The 25,339-nt window shown below is 38.5% G+C and overlaps 1 protein-coding gene across 1 annotated transcript in view; it reads right to left on the bottom strand.

Annotated features, from left to right (window-relative positions):
• dock4 (dedicator of cytokinesis 4) overlaps window positions 1–25,339 on the bottom strand; it is a 458,861-nt gene that overhangs the window by 102,600 nt on the left and 330,922 nt on the right. The window contains exons 28-34 of the mRNA XM_060839361.1: window positions 21,825–21,900; window positions 17,186–17,286; window positions 16,967–17,025; window positions 16,723–16,871; window positions 10,186–10,271; window positions 3,451–3,546; window positions 2,983–3,043 (exon numbers count right to left, since the gene is read on the bottom strand). Coding sequence (XP_060695344.1) covers window positions 2,983–3,043; window positions 3,451–3,546; window positions 10,186–10,271; window positions 16,723–16,871; window positions 16,967–17,025; window positions 17,186–17,286; window positions 21,825–21,900 — 628 coding nt within the window. The remainder of the gene's footprint in view (window positions 1–2,982; window positions 3,044–3,450; window positions 3,547–10,185; window positions 10,272–16,722; window positions 16,872–16,966; window positions 17,026–17,185; window positions 17,287–21,824; window positions 21,901–25,339) is intronic.

Genomic DNA, 25,339 nt, shown 5'->3' with positions numbered 1-25,339 from the left:
TAAAAAGACATGTTGTTGAAGATTTTTGTTTTGCACTCATCAGGATAGATACAAGAATCCCAAATTTCAAAGAGAACAATAATTTATACAGCTCAAGTAACAGAGTACTGATTGGTTGCAAGATCGGACATGTTTGGTTGAGGCATTGAAATGGAGAATGCACAGGGGGACTCTCACTCCACAGCTTTGTTTAAACTCAAAAGGCAAATTGTCTCAGATTAGCCAAAATGTGCCATAAGAAATGAAGTGTCCCTCAAACATTTGTTTCATTGAAAAAGCCCAATGCTGAGGCAAATTCCTTTTGCCTACAGAGAACCAGGTCCTATGTATGAATAAATGTAGCTTCCAGTAAACATAAGCAGACCAATTTGTAAGCCTAACAAATAATGATAAGCTTTGGGGAAACTATTCCGCAGTGCATTTCCAAAGCAATATCTGACCAGAGTTCATTTGCAATCAAATACCATTATTTCTTATGCAGTTTCAATTACTGTTTCCTTTGACATTTTGTATTCTTGTGCCTATCTTGATGAGTGCAAGAAGAAAAACATTGATTATTGTATCTTTTTCCCAGCATTATTCAAGTTCTGTACTACAAAGTGGCTTGACGTAACTTATCTAAGAGGGCTAATTGTTTTTGTGGAATTGGGCAAATCCCAAAAAATAACTTTGGTTAAGGTCATGGCTTATTTGTGGATATGGTTTCCACAAAGGCATAACTAGGAACTCTCCAAATGAAGAGTAAAGTTCCATCTTCTCTCCTCCAATGATGTGTTCACTTCAGCCTTCCAACATCATCCAATGAAATTTTGCAGAAGCAGCAGGTGTCCTGAGGAGGTCAGACGTAATGGGGTGGGAACCCTGCTTCAATCGGTAGTGGTACCGCATGGTAGCAGCCACGAAAAATGGTTGCTCATTTCCTCACACTGCTGGGCCAGTCGTAGGCAGCAACATTGTTGCTGTAGCTGCATTGAGAGGATGAGGCACGTTGATGGTCATGTTCCTTAACAGACAGAGAAATGAGGTATGGGACCAGGGCTAGGAGGCAGGCCTTGGTGAGGGGTCACTAAGGGCAGATGGGGTCTTTACCAAAGGTAGACCCAATTCTCCTTTGAGCCGAAGAATGCCAGATGATGGCTTACCTGACAGCCACCTACACACCAGTGGATCATTCTGATAGCATCAAAATGCCATGGAGACAGGAAGCAGTCCTGAAGTGGCTCAATTTGGCTCTGGGCAGGCAGCTGATTTGCCATTTTTCATGTCAAAAATGGCACAGCAGTGAAAGAATGTCAATCATGCTACCCCGACCTCCCCACACCACTTGTCAGTCCCCTGGTTAACTGTACATCATAGGACTGGGAAAAGCCAGTTTGCAGCCCTAGAGCACTTACATTTCCTACCTTGATCCTCTGTTAGATTTCCCCAAGGGACTTTTCAATTGGTGTCCAATTGTGGGCACTTTTGTATTGTGCTCTGACTAGGAGGATCGCACAGGACCATTTTCTCCAGAAGGAAGACAAGATTATCATCCTGATTCAAATTTAGGTCCTTGGAATAAAAAAAATCTATTCTAACATGCCTAATGCACCAACACTATTTTATTACTTTCTTCTCTTTTTTGTTTCGGGATAACATGCTCCAATACGCAAACATTGCAGAGTTCATAATCACCAAGTTGCCATGTTATACTTTCTCAGCATAGGGAAATGACACATGAAAATAGGCCAAAAATAACATTCCTGACGACACGAGAATGTGATCTATGCACGTCAGACTAAGTTCTACACTTGATCATACGATTATCAAAACCACAATAAAATCATCAAAAATGGTTTGGTGCATTCGCATGAATAAACAAGTCAGGTAAATGAAGGATGTGGCCACAATGCAACATCTCTACAGCTTTTTCTATGCCTATCCAAAGCATCAGCTGCTGATTGGCCTTCCCATGGGTTGTTTTTCAAGGCAGGGGAGGTACAATGAAGGATACAAACAGCTCAAGGATGAGAATAAACAAGGGTGTAGATTTCATGCTTCTCTTTACCATCCTTCCAGTGAAAACAAGCTTCTCAGTTGGACATTTTTTTTCAAATGTACAACTTGCGAACTGTAATACTGAATTAAGTGGTGATAATAATCAAATGTCAGGATGATCTTTTTGAATATTAACTCTATAATGCAAAAATTAAGAAAGCAGTTTGAAGTTTAAAAAAGGATAAATATATTGCGTGTGCCTGACAAGTTTTTCTTCTTCCCTCTTGTCAATTTAGATTTCATTTCTAACTTAATACAGGCCATCTCCAAGGCATCGTGCCCTAAAAAAGGTGAAAAAAACCCAGACATTCTGATTTACCTCTTAAGTCACACCTCGCATTCTGCAGGTGGAATCTCCAGCTGGCCAAAAGCCAACTTCAAAAGCTAGCTTTTCAGTCATTAATCCCAAAGGTTTAAAGCTATCATAGGTCAATATTTGACAGTATCAAGCCAAGAGGTGCTGCTACTACAGAATGAGTTATGCTGTCTACAATCGCAACAACAACAGCATCATAGCTAACGAGATAAGTCTTGAACGTCACTCAGGAGTTAAGGAAAACGTTTGCTTCCGTTTTCAACCCAGTCCACTGACTTGCCTAGAATTTATGAAAGCTATGTCATAATAAACCAGCTGCTAGCAAACCACTAGTTCCTTCCCTGTGGCCAACAACCAGATTTCATTTTGGTATTTAACCACTGGTGATCTTGCTAAGATCAGTTATTCAGTAGCATTGGCAATTGTAGCATTGGCAATTATGAGCTTTAACTCTCATTTCACAGCTTCATGCTGGCCGAAGTTAATACCCTAAAAGAAAGCTCTACCAAATTGAATTGATAACTACAAGCGATTCAAATGTCCTTTTTAATTCAGGATTTTTGGAGATGATTGCTATATTCAAGAACCGTCCCTTTTGGATTGAACAGATAAATTAAATAGATACTGACCAACAGGCTAACTGTACAGCCAATCTTTTTGCCATCAACCTCTGTCACTTTCATGCAGTCTCTGCAAATGGAAAGCAATTACAGTTTATTCACATTACCACTGTCCCCTGCAGTTCTTAGCATATCAATAGGACGTTGACACTAATGAGGGAAATTGTTCCACATGATGGGAAAAAAAATGCAACGATAGAACTTAACGCAAAATTAAAAAAGAAAATTGTGTCAAAAATTTTTTGTTGGCCATGTAATAGTTGTTTGTTTGCACAAACAGTAAGAGTCCACAATCGTGCTTCCGCTAGGTAGAAACCAGTGAAATGATAAACAGTGTACAATCATATGAATTTCAGCTCCTACATTACCAATGTAAATACAAAATTGAGACCATAATTTTCTGTTCAAGCTTAAAAAAAATGATTACACCTTCCAATTTTTCAACATGCAGTAAAAGCAAGAATTGTTAAGTCTCACCTGTAATCCAGCAACCTTTCCATTAGGCGAGTTACAGTGGCTACTAGAGAAATACCACTTTCTCGCCAGGTTTCTCTCTCAATTTTCTTCAGTAGGCTGCGGATAGAAAGGAATTTGTCAGTATTCTGACCTGGTTTATTTGAAACAAGTGCAGTGCAACCACAAGCCCCGATTCACAATTCGTTGATGTCTCACATTACACAGTAGTAATTATATCAGTAATAGGTTATACCAGTCATTTGTATTTCACGAGTTACACTGTATTACAGTAAGCACTCCAAAATATAATTGTAGCAACATCTTACCTAGGGTAAGGCCCAAAAAGTGGAATTCTAGATCCAGGAAGCATTGGCAAAACAAATGAATTTTTACATTATCCATGAAAGAAGCAATAGCGACAGATTCTCCTCAGCAGCAGTCTGCGTCAAAAGTACGTTGTCATGGCTACAACCTTCTTTGCTTATTTTGTCATTATAACTGGCTCTTTTTTTAAAAAGTAAAATTAGCATAATTGCTATGGGAAAAGTAAATATGCAATAGGAATATACCACATTTGTGTGCTTGACATGAAAATTTACCTTTACAGTACATTAAATGTAATTCTGTCAAATCACAACAAAGCTAAGAAGACTGTCAGTTGAGGAACTGTTAAGGTTTTAATGTTAACCCTTGAAGTTCATTTAGCAAAACAAATTTAGTATTAAAATTTTTGCAATACAAATTGCAATGGTGAGAGTATTTAAAATAAATCACTAATGATTTACAGATCAAGTTACACTAAAGCTGAATTTTCAAACATTCAAATATTTCTCCTAAAATGAGAAAATACCTTGTTATTGGGCATTACATAAGACATGACGCATTGTTTCTGACTGTGAAGTTTGGGAAAATATAGTGAACTGCCTCCTTGGAAATGTGCTATTTATTTCCATTTTCTGGTACGTTTTCAAAACTAGATCTTGCCAAGTTGAAAAGCTTCAATAGTATTTAAAATGGAGACAATGTACATGTTAATCAGAAAACCTTTCAGATGTTATTGCAGTTTTATTTTTATGCAGTTTTAAGTTCAAAGGGAAAATTGCATTCTCTTGTCTTTCCTCCATAACTACCAGAAGCATAAATTAAGGAACCAGTTTTGGGTTTGGTCACCAAAAAGGAAAGGAGTGGGGAGATTGGTTGAAATAGCAAAGGAACATCATTTTTGTATCCTGACATGCCTCTATCCATTGATATCCTAACTACACAATATATGCAGTTGACCGAGATGTCCAATGTATTGGAACTATATGGTGTCACCCACCTTCAGGATGTTTGAATATCTGCACTCTCACTACCTCTTCAATCAATATCTGCCATGGGGGTCAGCAAATCAACTGAGCCAGACTACTTCATAGCAATTTTAAGCAGCCAGGCTCTGAGTGAATCACTGCTGAATGGGTTAAGGAGCTGCATTAGAGGATGGGTGTGCCATCATGTTTTTTGGATCGCCAAAGGAGTCTCTCGTATCCAAATTAATTATTTTTCACATTCTTTACCATATTACCTTATCACTGCTGATCATAACTGTTCTTGTCGCTAACTTATTTTGGATAGAGGAACACCTAATGCCGGAAGAATAGCAGCTTCAGTGTCAGAAACCAACACTGGCTGATAACTGGACCTATTGTAAGTCTGAGGTTTGGGGTATTGCTTGCAAGAGGTCCTACCCAGCACAATGTGTGTCAGGCTAAGAGCCACATTCCTCAATCTGCAGCAGAAAAGCTGACTATCTTGAGGAGGGCTGCAGCTTATCTCTGCAGACCACAGTGACAGGATCTGCTGCCTACTGGGCCAGGGGATTGCACTTTGCCAGCGGTTCTCAATCAGTCACAGCCTTTCGTTTCTATGCCATTAACTCCTTCCATTCTACTACAGAGGATTGCATCTCCCAGTTAGCAACACATAGCTACAATAAGTAAATTCACCAGTGTTTGCTTATACATTCTCCATATGGACTTAAACAGCCAGCATGAGAATGGTCAGGGGTTTGCATCAATGACTGACTTCTACTGCATCAAAAGTGTGATGTACGACACACATGTTGCCTCAGGGACACTGAAATACACGTTGTAAGTATAAGAATGATGTCCAATCACAGAAACAAATCCATACAAAATTTGTATATAGTACTTGAATTACCATGACAATGCATTTATCCTGTGACAGTGTTCCATTATGAAAAGGAAACTGTAATGGCTTGTTTCAACTCCAAATAACCCACCACACATAATTAAAAGCCAAGGCAGTACAATCCAGATGCCCAAGCAAATGCCTTGACATGTCCAAGACTCCTGAAAATGTGTTCCACAGAGGGGCATAACACATATCATAGTGGCAAACTGCATGCTGCACAATCTCACCACATTTAAGCCTGTTTTCAAGGAAACACAAACAATGATGACAAGGACGATGACAAGAAAGGCAAGGAAACCACTCTCAGCCATCAAACTTGTAACCAGAGATATGAGGGGTGAGTTTGTTACACAATTCGCCTGTCCTCAGAACTTTCACAAAATCCCTCTCTATTTACAGTCCTCATTGCAACCTTCACTATTCTCTTACTGGGAAAGTAAAGGACATTTAAACTATTCAGCCAAATTTTACATCCATATCATTCTGACAAATTATGAAACCACACTGTAAGCCAAAATGTGATATCGGTGATAAATCTAATGACAAACCTAATAATTGCCTTCCATTCATTTCTCACCCAGAAGTCAACCAAGGGTAATTTATTACTCAAAGGAGCCTAAAGCTCAACAGCTCTGACAAGACCATTTCCAGAGGCCTCAACAAAGCTAGTGCTCGGATGGGGTTGTACTCATACTGGCCTTCGAATGGCCAGTGACTTCTGGGTAGTTGAGTATTTGAGGGCCCAGCTGCAGACTGCTACCTCAGATTCTGCCACAGCAAACAGGTCCAGCTCGTTTTCTGGTCCGAAGGCGAGGTGGGGTGGTGGGAGCAGAAATTCTGGCATCTTGAAGAAGGGCTCTCATTGTCATTAGGTTTTCTATCAGTGAATGTTGTCAAGATAAGATACAGATTCCAAAACAAACAATCGACAATATCCATGCAATCATTTTAGAGTGTTCTAATGGAAGATTTCAAAAATATTCTATAAAAATGAGCTAAGATGGACCAAATGGTTTTCCTCAGCTGTAATTACTTGTGAGGACAGTGTACTATACTGAATGAAGCACACATTAATTACTTTTTCCACACGAGGAGTGTTTAGAATTCTACATAGTAATGGTGGTAGAGATGAGTAAATAGATGTCGCATCTATTATAACAATAAGAGAATAATGCAAAGGGAACCAAAGCTGGAAGAGTGAATGATGGAGGGAAAGAGTCCTGCATTAGGAAAGCAGTGAGGGGAGGGGAACAGAATAACATTTGGTGGTAGGAATGCATTGTAGACAGCAGAAAATGATTGGATAATTCAGAAGACCACCGTGGTGATAGTGAGAGAAAGAAATACCCTGTTTCTGTTGTGTTGCTAAGAGCATAGGAGAACAAAAATACAGGAAATAGGTCAGGATGGTCAAGGTCACTATTCAACATTGCCAATGGAAAAAATGTGACGGCAATTGAAAGGAACTTAATAAAGCAAATGTAGCTGTGTGCTTGTAATGCAGGTCAATGTGAAGTTCATTTTTGAAGATGCAGATGGAAAAGCTCAGGAAGATAAGGTAAACGACAGACAGTGACCATGCAAAAGTGAGAGACTGGTGAGAAATAGAAGTACATTTAATGAAATTATCAAGATAAGACCAAATGGCACCAACATTTCTGTCCATGAATGAATGGATTCAGGGCCTGACTATTGCCATCCTTTCTTAGTGCAGGGGAGCAAACTATAACAATAAATATAAAATTAAAGATAATACAGTGAATGTAATTTTGAAAATATTCTTGCAGATAACAGGAACTCTCTCATATTTGTGTCAATCACTATATTGTCACAAAGCTGGTCTTTTTTTCTAAAAGCTGTTTCTTTTCTCAAATATACTGCGTCCTTGTTTTTTCAGAGGGGTCTTATATCACTCAGGCTCTGATTTGACTGGTTTGGTATAAGGATGAAAAGGTCTTTTGTTTATACGTAAACAGATTAAACTTTAGGCCAAAGCTTATGTTTTAGAAGTGATCTGTAAAATGAAAGGAAAGTGATCAGTCCTAGAAACTGGAGTCTTGGTTGATTCAGTTCAGCAGTGGGCTGTGTGGAAACAGACTGCGAGACTTTCTCTCTCCTTCTGCCCTTCTAACTTCGACCTGTAGGCCTTTGTTTCATTTTTACTGTGTTTAAGGAGATTTGTTTATTGGAACTTTGGAACTGGTGTGTATATTCGGAACAGCATAATTAAGTCTAGTTTGAGATAGTCTGAGTTCTGAGAGTGTTCTTTATTCTGTCCTTTGCATTTCATTCCATAATTTTGTGAATAAGTTTTTGTCTGTTTTAAAACCTGGCAGTCAACCTAGCTAACTTACTCCAGGTAATTTTCACTGTGCACTTACCAAAACAAATGGCAAAGTTATGGTCTGGGCTACTTGCTTAAGAACATTTTGATTGGTCTGGCCTAGTCCATAACACATTCATATTTAATTGATTGTAACCCATTAAATATTTTCCTTCTCTAGGTGTAAGCTTATGGGGAGCACAGCTTTGAAATTTCTTCATAACTGGTTTATATTCCTGATTGTTCAACATGGAGACACAATCTGAGCAGCTTTATTGTTGAAGGTGAACTCAGAGCTGCATTGGCAGAGATCAGCAAACACATTGTCCACTTTTGTTAGTAGAATGCAGATTGAATGTAAAAAATATTTTATTAAGCATTTATGTACTTATTGTTAAACTTATGTTATTGAAATCAATCAATTTCAACTCAGGCTTTAAATGTTAATTGGTTAGTCCAGGTAATATTTTTGGAGCAACGTGACTTCTGTCAGAATTTTATATGTAACTGACATCCAAACATTTGTATTGACAACATACCATATAGAATGCACAGCATTTGTAGCAGTTTAAGGAGAAACTGAACTTCGTGGCACTCATATTGCAGGAAAAAGGCCCAAATTCTGGACAAAGATCCTGTGTTCAAAAGATGCTTCAAACAATTCCAACGTGCATTCAGGTTGGGTCATCTTTCTGTCATTTTTGATGACCATCCCAAATAAGTGTCCTTGGCAATTGTCATATCCTGGGAATAGGGCTCCTTTACATGCTCCGACTGGGACCTAATACTAGATTCGAGAGTGTGGTACTGCAAAAACACAGCAGGTGCCTGCATCCGAGGAACAGGTAAATCAACGTTTTGGGCATAAGCCCTTCAGCAGGAAAGTGGGCTGATGCCTGAATGTTGATTCTCCTGCTCTTGCTGTGCTTTTCTAGCACCACACTCTTGAATCTGATCTCCAGCACCTGCAGTCCTCACTTTCTACTACCTAATACCAGATCCCTACATGAGGTTAACAGCACTAAGTGGCCAGAGTTGGGCAGGTGTCTTCCTCTGACTCCACAAACATTGTAATCATTTCCTCCTCTTCACTGTCTTCCCAACACATTGTGGTAACTAAATCATTTTACTGTCTTCAGTTGCCTATTTATGCTATTTTTTGTTAAAATTATTCATTCATGGGATGTGGATTGTGGGGAAGCATATTCAAGATATTTGTGGGAATCTGGGGATTTGTGTTAGAGTTCAGAATTAAGTCCATGAATGGCTAGGCCAACACTTATTGTCTATCCCCAATTGTTCTGCTTCTTTAAGTTTAACAATACTAAGGTACATTTAAGTTTTTCCAGCTTGTAAAAAGAGGGATGTTTGATGTTTTTCATAGCAAGGTAACTAAAATCATTTGATTAACCTCATTGTGAGTCCATATCATAAGACTTCCGTAGCTTCCAAATCAAATGAGACATTGTCTAATTATTGTTGTGAATGCAATGAAACGAGAAAGGGTATTTTAAATGTGTGTGTTGTATCTCGAAAGCAAAGACTAAAAGTCAATTAAGGGGGAAGAGGGCGGTATAGCAAATCAATCTTGTTTGATTTCTGTCCAGTTGCTTTCTGCGTTCCTTCAATTGACCAGGGGAGAAATGTTCCTTGGATAGAGTGTAAAATCAAGCAACTGCACATACATAAAATAGGCTGCCCCTTTGCAATCATTTATTCTGCAATCCCACACAGGGTGTGCTTCAGCCTTACACGATCTTCCTTTAAAAAAAAATGGCTGTTTTCCGTGTTTTTGAAAAAAAAATGACCTATTTTCTTTTGGAATAACAGGTTTTGTTTGTATTTTATTACAATGAACCCTACAAGGTTACAAAATAGCTAATGCTCAAGGACTAATCTAACCTTAATTTAAGTGATGTCACTGAAAAACAAAAAGGCAGGCAGTATTGCATACATTTGTGGTTATTTCCTGCATTATTTTCAACAGCATAGCTACTGACTGACAGAATCCCCTGCCTGGGATAACAGCATTAAGCACCGATCAAATATGGATATTTCTGGACTCAATACTTCAGTGCCACTGTATTGACTGCACTTAGCCACTGAGGAACCTGGACCCCAATGAATTTTTATTTTGATGAGAACAGTAAAATATGCAGCAAATAGATTTAAGTATAATGTCTTACATTACATCTCAGCATGTAAACAACAGCTGTAAAATAAGGTTATGTATGACTCACATGCTGTTGAAAAGCTCTCTGTAAGTTTCATCACCTTTGCCTTCTGACATTAAGCTGTCCAATTTGTCTATCAGTTTTGCTTCCACCTGGGAACACACACGTTAATTAAACTCATTGATTAATTAGTTCCTGACTGATATCGACATATGTATTATATATTTGCATGTTTCATGGTCTTAACAGCACTTGTGTGTAAACTAGCAATAGATAGCCGAGAAATATAATCAAGTCTGAGAACAGTTATGTAGGGGCTGAGTGCAGGTTACACACATTCTCAGCAGGGCACAGATGCAGGGTAAGCAATTGCTACATATTATGTTCTGAAAGATCCCAGGTTCATTGATGCTGTTTTGGAGACCTTGTCAGGCAGTGGACCATATGAGACCCTACTCCTCCTTAGGGGCAGAAAGTCCTTCAGAAACACTTCTGCAAATAATGGCAAAATGTTATAAAATGGTGAATATCAAGCTTCAGCTCCAAGGACGTGGGTGGAATGCCGAAAATATTCATTCACCTTACCAGGGTTATCAATGTAACAACACTATTTTCTTACACTGCTTGCACACTTTCAGTATTCACAACACTCCCCACCCTCCTTCCTGTCACTCACTTTTACAATAACTGCATCTCATTTCACTATATCCTTTACTTCCTCATTCTCACTCATGAGGCCATTATCACAGTCCTCATATCTTGGGCACTGCACACCAGCTATTTGAATATGATAAGCACTTTTTCTAAACTACTAATAGCCTCTAAAGAGTTTACAATACATTCGCTTCTTCTCTGCAGGACAGGATCACAAAACACCTGCACCAGAAGCTGATGCCATAAGAAGTCAAGTCTTCCACAATGGAAGAAAAAATTCTGACCATTACAATCAGGGGAAGAATCATTTATGTTGTGTGTGGTGATGCTGCAGGAGTTGTCACATTCAAGGCTTTGAATATTTTGTCCTCTTTTTCCATTCTTGCTTCTATCTTGCTCTGCATAGATAATACAACTAAATTTACCAGCCACTCATCACCCTGCTCTCTCTTTACCATCAAATGCTAAGCCGAACAATAATAACTTCTATTTATGTTGCAGCTCTCATTGAATAAAATGTACCAAAGCATCTCAAGGGAGAATTAACAAAACATAGCATGATGCTAAGCACAAGGCAGTATTAGGTCAGACGACCAAAAGCCAAATCAAAGAAGTAGAGTTTAAGAGGTATCCAAGAAGGAAGACAAAATGCAGCTGAAGATAGACAGAGTAAGGAAATTCCAAAGCTCAAGGTCTAGGCAATTAAAGACATTACTACAAATGGTCAAGCGATTAAAAATGTGTATACACAAAAGGCCAGAATTATAGGTACACAGTTATCTCAAAGGGTTTTGCAGCTGTAGAGATTAGAGTTAAGAAGGCATGAGACCAGAGAAGGAATCAAAACAATTTGAATGTGAATTTTAACAAAGATGTTGATGATCAGCAAACAGAAAGGTGCTGGGGGAGCATGACTCCAGCAAGTTAAGGCACAAGCAGCAGAGTTTTGGACAATCTCAAGTTTAGAGAGTGTAGAACATGGCAAACTAACCAGGAATGCATTGGAATAGTCAAGTCCAGAAATAATGAAGTCACAATTCAGGGTAAAAGAAGCAAATGAGGTTAAACAGAGGTAAAATTGACTGATTTGTCAAAGTGGAAATAGGTGGTCTTAGTGATGACACAAATGTGGTGAGAATCTCATTTCAAAATCAAATGTGACACCACAGTTGAGAACAGACTGACTTATTCAATCTCAAACTGTTGCCAAGGAAAGGGATAGAATCAGTAGCAAACACTTGTTTACCCTCTTTTTTTTCTAACTGCAAGTATTTAAAATGTAGAAATGCTTTTGATACTTTAGCAAGAGAAGACCAGCCTTTCTGAAGGGTCAGCATCACTTGGTTTAATCCTCTAAAGCACCAACTCAAATTATATCTGTAATTTACAATGGAGACAAAAGGAAGACAATCTTCTTGAGTAGTACAGCACTGGGCACAAATATGCAGAAGCTAGGAAGGAGGGGTAGACTGTACATAGGAGTAAGTGCCAGCTTACTGGAGGGTATGACTCACAATAGCCTTTATGCAGGGGCTTACTTGTTGAGGGAATCTAAGATGGTCAAAAATCATACATGGGAACACTTGTCAGTCTGCCAATGAGCAAGCATACAATGTGTCGTTTCCAGATCTAGGTGTTGTTCGTCAGAGTGAAAACAGATCAGGAAACTGATGTAAGGTCCCATCTATCCAATAAACTTTGGCCTCAGCCTGAAGTCTGTTTTGTGTCTAGTATATTCCAGATGTCATGAGTTTACAGAGATAGGGAGGGGGTTGGGAGGCCATGAAAGAATTTGCAAAATCAGGATGAAAGTCTAACAGGATTGCTTTTTTAAACAGTCAACATAGGCACCATGGCAGAGTGGTCATTTTCCATGCTATAATGCTATGATAAAGGAGCGAATTCTGTAGCTTAGTGTGTGGACAGCTAGATATGTTTGCCAATTTAGGGTGATGGAAATTGAGAATGTGCAAGAAAACTGCCAAGTGGGAAAGGCCAAATTTCATATATGACTTTGCTCTGACAATATGAAGAGATATTAGACTTCCTTCTAATGTGGTTAGTTTTGGTCTCCTCACTGACAGAATGGTTGATTTTAAATGGAAAATTGTTCTCATGATACTTGCTGCAGTCTGGAAGGATCCAATTGTACATATGGACCACAGTGATCTTGATGACCACAGGCTTTGCTGTGTGTGTCTTAGTGTAGACTCAACGTCTGGCTGAGCAGGTGATGGAGTTTTGAAGCCGAGACATTATGCCTCAGTCAAATGCATAAGTGCTTCTTGAAAACCAGCTGTGAGTATTGCTTCCTCCACAGGTACTCCTTCTTCTCCCTGTCTCCTCTCCTTCTCCAGTCTTCCTTGCTTCTACCATTCTCCATCTTCAAAGACAGCCCTACTAGACCTCACCCAGGACTACAGTAACTTGTATACATGGTTGTGAAATACAGTGAATCATCAATAAGAACAGAGCTAAATCTTCCCAGTCAGAAATTAGCCAAGGTCAATCACCAGCCTCCAATGTCAAGCCAGCAACCAACCTGCAAGTAACAGTAAACAGGATCCTTACTAAATGTTTTCAATCAACATTCCCAAGAGCCTAGCTGGGAGGGGCTAATTGCTTAAACCTTTTTAAAATGTTCGTTCGTAGGTGTGAATGATGTTGCCTCGGCCAGAATTTACTACACACCCCAAAATGCCCTTGAGAAGGTGATGTGCCATCTTTTTGGATCACTACAATCCATGTAATATCAGGACAATGCAGTTTGTCTGAGAAGGAATGAAAGTAATCCTTCTGCTCATTCTAAACTTTGATGAATTTGAAGTCACAAAATAGTCAGCTCATTTGCATAGATGCCTTCAGGTGTCATACTCCCAGTCAAGCAGTTCCATTGTTAGATTATCTGGAACAGTTTTCAGAAATTGATCTTCTTGTACTTGCTGACATAAACAAGAAAGCTGTTACTTTATCCCATGTAGTCACAACTTCGAAATATCCTTTAAGCTCTGTGACTAACCCTCTGAAAATGCAGCAAACTGCTTTATGCAACTGCTTCAAATCTGCCTGAGCACTTAAGTCACAAGCAGAAAGAATAAAATATTTTATACTTTTATAGTCCACTCCATCCCTTGGATCACATGAGTGTTTTGTGCTGTCATGACATCAGTTTTACACATCAAAAAATTAAATAATCTACAACATATATTAATAACAAAAATGCTTTAGTTTTGATATAGCGATATGTAGGATGAGACTCCATGTTTACCATAAAAGAGTTTTCAATATGATCAATGCATGCTTTCAATGAATGCTGGTGCAAAGAACCACATATATTCTGTATTGACCCGAATGTCTGAATAATGAACTACAATAAGTAAGTCTCTGAAGTAAAATACATAAACACGAGTTGCCTTAGTGCCAGAGGGAGAAAACACCTCCTCCACCATCCTCCTCCTCAGTATCAAAGCGCAAAGCACACCCATAAGACATTTCAAATTTTAACCGTTTAATAACTAACACTAGGAAATCTGAAGGGTTATTAATTTTCAATTTGCAAAGAATATTTTTTCAATCAATCATTCGTTCACAGGATATAGACGTTGCTGTCTAGGCTAACATTTATTGTTCACCCCTAATTGCACTGGAGAAAGTGGTGGTGAGCTGCTCACATGAAATGCTGCAAATCATTTGGTGTAGGCATACCCACAGTGCTGTGAGGGAGGGATTCCCAGGATTTTGTCCCAGAGACAACAAAAGAATGGTGATATGTTTCCAAGTCAGAATGGTGTGTGGCTTGAAGGAGAATTTGCATGTGGTGGCATGTCCATGCATCCTTCCAGGAAAAAGAGATCACAGGTTTGGAAGATGCTGCCAAATGAGACTTGGTGAGTTGCAGCATTGCATCTTATGATGGAACAAGCTATTACCATTGTACTTCATGGGGAAGGGAATAAATATTGAAGGTGGGAGATGCACGCCCATTATGCAGGCTGCTTGTCCTGCTTGGTGTCAAGCTTCTTCAGAGTTATTGGAGTTGCTCTCATCCAGGTGAGTGGAATGTGCTTCATCACACTCCTGACTTGTACCTTTTGAACAGACACTGGAGGACTAGGTAGTACAGAATTCTAAGGTGCTGATCTGTCCTTGTAGCTCCAGTATTTATAATCAGTTTAGTTTCTTGTCAATGGTTATCTCCAGGATGTTAATAATGAGGAATTCAGTGATGCTAATGTCTTTAATGCCAAAGGTAGATTCGCTCTTTTTGGAGATGGCAATTGTCTGGAAATTGTGACACAATATTACTTGACATTTTTCAGCTCAAGTCTGGTTGTTAGTGTGAACACAGACTGATTCATTATCCAAGGAACTCTGAATGATCATTGTGGAATCATCAGTGAGCTTATGATGAAAAGGATGCTGCAATCATTGATGTAGCATCAGATATAGGTCCAACCTAAGATACTACCTTGAGAAACTCCAGCAGAGATCCGGGATTGAAATTATTGACTTCCAAAAACCACAATTATCTACCTTTGACCTAGGTGTGTCTCAAACCAGTGAAGATCTCCTCCCTTCCTGATTCCTGTTAACTCCGCTTTACCTAGGGTCCTATGCTATCATATTCAGTCAAGTACTGCCTGATGGTCTCAAACATGCGCACTCACCTTTTTTTTAAAAATTTAATTCACAAGATGTTGGTGTCACTGGCTAGTCCAGCAATTATTGCCCATCCATAATTGCCCAGATGTTAGTTAAGTATCAACCATATTGCTGTGGGTCTGGAGTCACATGTAGGCAAGACCAGGCAAGAATGGTAATTTCCATCCCGAATGGGATAGGAGCAAATCAGATGAGAGTGTCCTCCTCATCTCTGGAGCTCAGCTCTTTGTTCTGGTTTGGACCAAAACTGTATCAAGTTCAGAAACTAAGTAAACCTGGTTATCACTGAACAGGTTGTTGCTGAGCAAGTACCACTTCATAACACTGGTGATGACTTCAAAGATCAAGAATTGACTGATGGGTTAAATCAAACTCAGCCAAATATCACCCGATGTTTTGTTCATGTAAAATACCTCCACAAGGTTCCATATTGTCAGCAAAGTATCAGTGTTATAACTATAATGGAACAGCTAGGCTATTGGTGCAACTAATTCTGGAGCACAAATCATCAGTACTGTTGCCTTTGCAGTATGCAATGGTGTCAGCCATTTCTTGACATCATATGGAGTTAATTGAATTGTGATACAGTGGACCTCTGGATGAAGCTAAGATGAATCACCCCCTCTGGCTGAAGATGGTTACATCTTTTCTACTGGCATGTTGGGCTTCCCCATCACTGAGGGATGGGAATCTTTGCAGAAACCCCTCCTGATGAAGGACTTATGCTCAAAATGTCGACTCTCCTACTCCTCAGATGTTGCCTGCTGTGTTTTCCAACACCACACTTCTTGACTTCGTTATTTCTTTGTCCATCACCACTCATGGCTGAATGTAGCAGGACTGCAGAGCTCAGACCTGAACATTTGGTTGTAAGATCACTCAAATTATTGCAACTGTGCTCTGTGTTTTGACTCTATGTTGGTATTTAACCAGGCTGATCCTCATTTTTATGTAGACCTGGTGCTGCGTCTGACACTAACCCCTGCATGCTTTCTTACTTATTTATAATACAGGCATATATATATATATATATATATATATATATATATATATATATATATATATATATATATAGCAATACTACTTTTTATCCAAGTTTGAAAGTTAATTTTATATACACTAAGTGTATAAAGTCACCCATTTCAAAAATGTAGTTCAGTTCAATAGATTTACAACAAGCAGAAATAGCGTAAGCATCTGAATTATATCTGCACACCAGCCAAAAATGTAACATTTATTAAAAACTGGCAGTGATGTTATTTTGAGAATAAATTTATAATGATCAACCTGTTTGAAATTTCCAGTACGTCTCTGCTCCCAGTCCATCATGTCATGGAAAATTGGGATCATCACATTCCGAAGATCAGCCTGGGGTACAAGTGTCACTTCTAAAAATGGTCCAATAAGTCCAGGAATAAATTGTAACTTGTGCTCTCCTACAATATAATCAATTATGATCATTTATTGTATTTAACCAATTGACATATTTGTAGTTAAGCAATCCAGAAAATACAATGCTATAAGTTTTTACCTAAATTTTGCCACATGCTGAAGATTTCACATCCCATCATCACTCTCATGTCTCCATATCTGTAATTGAAAATGAATAACTAAGATGATGAACATAAAATGAACAAGTAGAATCATGAATAGTAAAGATTTATTTCCAGAAACCCAAACATCATTAGTGCATTTAAAATTTTTAAAAATAGTCTTTATGCCATAAGCAGAATCAGATTACACAACTTACTTTTCTAGAACTTTCTTTCTTTTTGAAGGTGAAAACATCTCAAGTTGAAGGCAAGGCTGATTGATAAATATTACTGCCAGATAGAAATAAGACTCCCACACCTATGAAAAAAAGATTTCTTTAATTTCATCCAGATGTAAAAACATTAGAGGATTAAGCTGCAGAGAGGTAGTTTTATGTTTAGTTAGTCACGTAACCAATGTGATAGTAATACAATATATATACACATTGTATATATAAACATTTACATGAATATATCCTAAATCTTGAAAACTCATCATAATATGCAATGTTTTTACATACATAAGAAATAATGGCTTAAACATTTATATAGTTAGAAAACAGACAAATTTACATTGAAAATTATAAATTACTGATGAATTTTTCACACAATTGTAAAATTGGATAACACAGGAGTGAAAGTCATGCAATTGCGTTGATTGAACAAATCCCATGCCATTGCTGGAATCCTACATGGCACTTTTCACACAATCTTAAATGATATGCTGCTTTGGAATCGGAATGTTAAACCATGTAGCATGCAATGGATTATGGTGCCTTGAAGGCTGACATAAATTCACGCTAGCCTCTCCCTTTACTGTTTGAAAGTATAATTGTTGAACGTAAATACAGCTTGCGATCAGTCAGATTTAACTGCTATTTAGGCAGAAATATTTGCTGCTTGGAAGGTGCTTCTAAATGTACAGCTACTCATCAGATTTAAAGCTAAATTGTACAATGGAATGTTTCAAGAAATCATTATTGAATTATTGTGACTGAAAAATCAAAATGACTTACTTCCTTATGCTCTTGATTTAAATATTTCTTATCCTTTCCAGAATACTGTTTTAAATGTGACATACATTTTCAAGCTTTCTCAGAAACACAAACATCTGTGTACATTTGTTAAGCATTATCCATAGGTAGAATCATGAAAACGTTTACCACAAAAATATACAAACAAATGCAAAAGCAGACAATGCCTGAAGCAGCTATTAACACTCTTTTTATTGCTCAATATTTTGAAGAACAGACTGAGTGTTAGTACATTTTGTTTTTGTTCTTGGAGACTTTAAACACCTCAGGCATCAAAGTCAAAATTATTTCAATCTTATCCAAGTAAGTACCTTTTCTAAGTATTCTCAAAGATGATATGAAACAAAATAAATTTTGGGAATAAAAACAAAGCACATAAAAGCTCAAAACTTTTGAACAGGCACATAACCCATTGACTTATATCTGACCTCATGATCCCCTAACTGGTGAATTCTTGCTCTTGCAGGAAGTCGATTGAAAGACCAGCTTTTGATCAATTCTCACCACCAATCACTGATGAAACAATCCATAAGTGCACTCCATTATGACTTAATCTTAACTGTTAATTTCAATGTTATTGCTTTAAGTTACAGAAATGATTTGCATTCTAAGATCCTCACTATGATCAATTATGTTTAATCAGTATTTTGTTAATTAGTTATTTTCAAGAGATCAAGTTCAATTGATAAATATTTTGTGCTATTTTTAGTATAATAAACTCTGCCTGCCAGGTCTCAGGTTCATCAGTCTTACAGCTGCTTTATCTGTAAAATACTTAAAGCTGCACTTGCACACTAATTGTGGAGCAGTTTCATTTTGTACTAACACTGGAGTTACAGCATAAATGCAATCTGAATCCGGAAACAAGATCTGGCCTGTCACTGAAATGAAATCATGTTGAACTCTCTGGGTTGGAGGAGAAAGTGAGGTCTGCAGATGCTGGAGATCTGAGCTGAAAATGGCATGTACCCTCACTCCCTCCTGGAGAAGGGCTTATGCCCGAAACGTCGAATCTCCTGTTCTCTGGGTTGGATACTGGCATTCTGCTGGAGATGAGTGTTCCCAAAATTTCATGCAACTGACTCGTGTGCTGAAAAGCTGCCATCTTCCTACTTCAAGGCCTGTTACTAGAAGGCAAGTGAAGCAGGGTGAGAGCATGCCATCAATCAATGGTGGGTGGCATATGCTTATTAAAGCTAACCAGCAAATTGCTCAAGACAGTCCCCTGCTGGCAGACTGCAAGGGCCAGAGCTGCAGGATCAGTTTGGCCACAGCCTTTATTAACATCCACATGGCTGCAGCTACAATTTGTGCAAAGAGCGGCCAACTGGTGGCCTCCACCTGGAAATGCCCTCTGTCTGTCTAACCTACACTGGTAGGCTGCAGAACAGTGGACCTGAAACCTGCCTACCTACAACTGGACTTCTGTTCAAAAATTGCATTTTGTGTGTTATTATAATATTATACAAGATCAAACCCAGATGTTATCCTGTCATCAGCTGCCAAACCAAACAAAGTCTGACCATATGTCCAGAGGGTGAACCACTTCTGAAAGTCACCAGCTGATTTCATACTACAGAACCAAACCCATTCTGCAGTGGTGTTAGTTTTGTTGCAAAAATCTTTGAAGATGATTTTGTGCTTTTAAAGCATTGCAATATGTTTCTGACCATCAGAATTTATACAAGCAACTCCAATAATGTTTAGTTGAAAAAGTTTCTAAATTGCTGATTGGATAATTACATAAAATGACTGAGTTAAGTTTGATTATTTGAAAACTATTTTCAAAGTTTTTATTCATGATGAAACAGTATTGATTTTGCTTCCATCAATTTTTTTAACAATATAAAAATTATTTTTCTAAAGTTTGGTACAATACATTGAAATGCAGGGCTCAAATACTGTCTGCTATACTGTAACTGGGCACAGCTTTCACAGGTAGGTTGCTTTACTATTTAAGATTCTAAAATTCCCAAGAGAAATACCTAGTATTATGTTGCACAATGTACCATGGATAAAGATTTTAAAGTCAGCAGCAATTCAGCGGAATCAGTGAAAAACGTACGACTGAGAATTGAAGGAGGAAGCTTAAATGTATGATGAGTTATTTAACTGTAGAATCTTTTCTGCCATTTCCTTTCATGGATCCCATGCAGCACATACCATTTTCAGTTTTGAAGGCAGCTGGATGATGTGTTTCCAAGCCTCTGCCACTTCACTGCTAACAGTGTAGGAGCAGACTGGAGTGAATCATCTCCAATCACTACCTGTGGGGAAATGACTCACAATGGCACAGTTAAGATGATATCAGTTTGGATTTATACTCATGTCCTGCTACTCCACTGAAACTGTAATGTTTGTGCCATCATGCCATGCTTAATTTATTTTTGATTTTTCATGTTTCATCATGTGTATAACAAAGTGCCCAATACTCCTGTGTTATTAACCTGATGCTTGAGCACTCCAGCAGTCTGAAAAAGGACATGGCAACCCTGTGATGCTGACACTGATCTTGTTTATGCCTTTGGAGAATCGCAGTTTAAATGAACATCCTTTACATCCTGCATGGATGGCTGTGTTTGTGCAAATATAGTGAAGAAATTCTAAACATGCCACCTGATCTGTACTGCAATTCAATTGTTTTCACTTCAGTGCGTGGGTACTTCAATGCTGGAGTAGTTCTGTATCAGTTGCAGTTAAATGCTCGAGCCTATACAGCATCCAGATAAGAGTATGCATCATGAAACCAGTTATGTAACTCCATCACACAACCCAAGCCGAAGTTTACACTTTCCAGTCAGTGCATAAATTGAAATGTTTGCAACCAATTCAGTAACATGATCTGTTAATGTCTGCATAAGTGTAACAATACATTGAGAAAGAAACAAAAGGATTAACTCAAACAACAAGAATATGCTGACCTTCCTTAATTCAACCCATAAGACCAACTTGCCCCCATGTACAGCAGATGCATTATTTATGATGAATGGAAGGCTCTGAAACATGGGTCTCTAATATCAATTGGGAAATGGAGAGGGAGTGAGGGTACATGCCATTGGGTGGGAACCCCAGGATTGCTGCGCACATGGAGGATCCCCCAGGTTTAACCCCAGGATCTTGTGAGAATTTTATTATTGCATTTCTTGGTGAGCACATTGGAGGCCTTGTGGCATTTGCTGGTCTGGTGATTACAGAGACAAGACATATCTCAGCAGGTTTGCTTCAGATGCTGGGAATGACAAGGAAGGACATCTGCTTCTCCTGTGTCCACAAGCTGTCTGGGGAAAGAACTTTACTGTAGGATCTGGCAGTTCCCTTAGCTGTTCAGCTTTTGGGGTTCCTTATCGAAGGGAAACTTGAAACATATATATTAAACCTAAAATCACTGATAAAATCTGTGGCACAGAGCCACATGGAAATATCATAATTACTGGCCATCCTCTCAAGAGTGGGTTACTTGACAACTCCAAGGTGTTCCAGTTAAAATGGTAGTTGGCTTGTTTTATTGCGGCTTGTGTTTAACATATAATCACCCCAGTCCCCAACAATGTCACATCAGTCTTGGGGAGAGATTAAACATTTTGTCAGAAAAGTCTGCAGTACTTTTAAATCACCCTCATCAGCAAAAAAGTTCAATCACAGGAGTAAAGACAGTGAAAGTATCCCCAATGCTGACATAGTAAATTACAACAAACCCTGCACATCAGTCAAATGAGACAATCCTAGCAGAACAGAAGCCAAAATACTGTTTCATGTTTGAAAACAAGCAGTACATGTAAAAGTACAGAGCCACAAAATATAGCAATATTAAAAATCACAATACCTTGAAGTCAAAGCTTTCATTTAGAAAGTTCTTTCTGAGTGCATCAGAGAGATAGAGAATTGTAGTGATGATCACGCTGAAAGATAAGAAAAGCAAAAATCAGCTCTTGAAGTTGGACGCTTTGGTACCAGCTTTACATCTTGAGTGAAAACAGTGGCATAGAATTATCAATATGGTATGATCAGAAGGCATGTCAGGTTGGCACTGCGATCTGTGCTTATATTCAATGCTATGAATAGCTATACCCCTTACGTATTGGTCACTGTGAATGAAGTCATAGGTATCCATCACTTGTTGCTTGCAGCAAAACAGGTTTTCTTCGAAACTAATGATGGCAAGGAGGTCAAGTTGGCAGGAATGCAATCAACCTCAAAGTTATAGAGACCATTCGTCCACTCCAAAAATATCATATGACTCCATTTGAGCCTGTTGCTACAACAAGGGCAGAAATGTAGAATCTTCTGCCTGTATGTGGCAAGGTAGGACCATAACCACAGAGGGCTACCCACCACTCTACACCACAGAATTTAAGGGATAGGGGCTGGTAGTGGTGGTGGGCAAAGATACTGTGTGTTACTTGATATCAAATCTCAGTTCTGAACCTAGTGGGGAGTGCAGGGGCAGGAGTGGGGGCTGTTTACTGGAGAGTACATTCCCTTCCTGCAGGGCCCAACACATTTTGCCCCATCAATTTGAAATTCAATGTACTTCTTCAAGTGTGCCTTCATTTTGAGGCACTACTGAGGTTTTCATAGCCAACCCAGCCTTCACTCTTTGGGTGACTTTGCTAAGGCATCAGAGTTGCTGGTCCTCGAATTTGGCTGGCAGAACCAGGAGCCTGTTCATCATTCTTGGTCAGATAGTGAGCCTGAAGGCTTACTGAGGCTACTTTACTGCCAGGTGTAGGTCAGCATCTGCTTATCAACCTGATGATGGCAACTCAAAACCCACAGTTACATTTAGGCCCCTGTCTAAGTAATGGTTATTATGTCATAACCAACCAATTTAGTTTGCATTTGCATTTCATTGAATTTATTCTATATATTCCTTTAACCATTGTATTTTTAAGTAAAAATTTCATTATCCTTCCTACTGCTGACATCTAGTCAACTGGTTTACTGTTCCTTGGGGTTGTGAAATCTCTCTTTTTAAGTGTACTAATTACATTAGCTGTCCACATGTCCTCTGCCTCAATTTCTTTTCCTAATGAATTTTATAAATTAAATAGTGCCTATGCCAGCGTTTCCTCAGCTTAATTTTTTTTATATAACAAGTGTATGATTGCTCGTTTCAATCTATTTGGATCAGAGATTTTATCCTTTTCATTTTGATGATTTATCAATTATCTTCCCCTTTATTACCTTGGATCAAATGAGGAAGGATAATGTACTATGAAATCACAAAGAAAGCCATTTGTGACTGATTAAAACTGCTTCAAAACTGCACAAGGGAAGGAAACCCAACTGGAGATCACTAAATTACAGAAAAGATAGTCACAGATTTGGGAAATAATGCTACTTTTGAGGATGGTAAAAATCAATGAGGTCAAGAAGTTGGAGATGGAATGATAATTTGTAGGTTCAGATGTGTCCTGGGTAGGTTTTGAGAAGACAGCCTATTGGCAGCAGCTTTGATAAGGTGGGAGCCAGTACTTGACCTGAAGAAATCGATTAGTATACCAACTAGCATAGGGCTCATGAAGAAAGCTTGGGTATTTAGTAGGGATCTTACTCCATAAGTTAATGCCTGTGGAAACATGAAGAGTAGCAGTGACTATAGATCTGCTGTTGAAGACTAAGGGAGAAATCATGGATGTGGTAAATGGGAGGGGGAGAAAGGTTGGCAAAGTAAATCTCCAATAGGCAACCCATGAACAAACCATTTGACTTAAAATGTAGCTTTTTGTGAATTAGTTGAACCAACATTAACAGATTTTCTATATTTTGTTCTTTTCACCTTGCAAACTCATTGAATTCAAATCAAAACCTCAAGGTCATCTGCCTCTCTTTCACATTCTGATAATCACCTCTGAAAAATATTTAGAGGCTTAAAAGCCACAGAAACACAATACAGTTAACAGACAAATATTTTCAGATTGTATGAAGCAAGATGCACTGCATTGGCAATGCACACACGTAGGGTCAAGGCTTCAGGTTAAAACATCAAGTTTAAAAATAAGCATTCACATCAGCATTGTATTAAAGGCTTTAAAAGCCACATGGCTTATTCAGTGGATACATTTTAATCATGTTACAGTGAAACACATGGCTTGCAAATTTTTAAAATGTGATTAGATCTTTATTTGGGATATTAAAGAATTCAGTCACTTGAGGAAAAATGTAAATAAAAAAAAAATTCAGAAAGCAGTTTAATCAATCTCATAGACTCTGTCGGTCAGATTGTACAATTACAGGGCAATCTATCCTGGGTACAAAATAAGACTTGGGTGCCATAAAGAGAAATTAATTTTCATCTTCATTATCCGGGCATCAAATTGGCAAAGCATATTATGTACCATTTCAAAACCTACTTGGTTTATCAATTTATTGCCTGGAAGATGAAAATTAAAATGATGTGTTCAAACCTGAAAAGGACTATCATAATTCCATCCACAGTAGTAGATACAGATACATCTGATGAATTATCACTGAAATAGCCCACATGGTAAATCTTTACAGATTGTTAGATATGCATTTCCTCAATGGGAATTCTCATTTTCTTTTTATCTTATGAGGCTTGGTTACAAAAGTATTGAACAGGAAACAAAGAATACTGAATTACTGAAGTGGAAAAAACTTATCAAGCTTACATCCCCAAACTAAACTGACTTAGTTATATAAAAAGACCAAAGAAGTGCAGATTCTGGAAATCAGAAATTGCTAGAAAAACTCTAGCTGCATAGGGTCATACAGCAAAGAAACCTTCACTCCAACTCATTGTGCTGACTAGACATCCCAATATGACCAAGTCCCATTTGCCGGCATTTGGCCCATGTCCCTCTAACCTGTCCTTATCCATGTACCTATCCATTAAATATTGTAATTGTACCCGCCTTCCCCACTCCCTCTGGCAGCTTGTTCCATATATGCTCCACCCTCTGCATGAAAAAGTTACCCCTCAGGTCCTTTTTGAATCTTGCCCCTCTCATCTTAAACCTATGCCCTCTAGTTATGGGCTACTCCATCCTAAGAATAAGATCTTGCCTATTCACCCAACCCATGTCCCTCATAATCTTACAAACCTCTATAAGGTTAGCCCTCGGCCTCTGACACTCAAGGGGGAAAAAGCCCCAGTTATTCAACCTCTCTCAGTAACTCGAACCCTCCAGCTCCAACAAAATCCTTGTAAATCCTTTTTTCACTCTCTCCAGTTTAACAACATCCTGCCTATAGAAGGGCAAACAGAATTGTGTACAGTAGTCTAAAAGCAGTCTCACCAATGTCCTGTACAGACACAACTTGACACCCCAACTCTTATACTCAATGTTCTGACCAATGATGGCAAGCATGCCAAAC

The sequence above is a fragment of the Hemiscyllium ocellatum genome, chromosome 19, assembly GCF_020745735.1.
Source record: "Hemiscyllium ocellatum isolate sHemOce1 chromosome 19, sHemOce1.pat.X.cur, whole genome shotgun sequence".
NCBI lineage: Eukaryota > Metazoa > Chordata > Chondrichthyes > Orectolobiformes > Hemiscylliidae > Hemiscyllium > Hemiscyllium ocellatum.
This window is presented reverse-complemented; position numbering and strand designations above follow the sequence as displayed.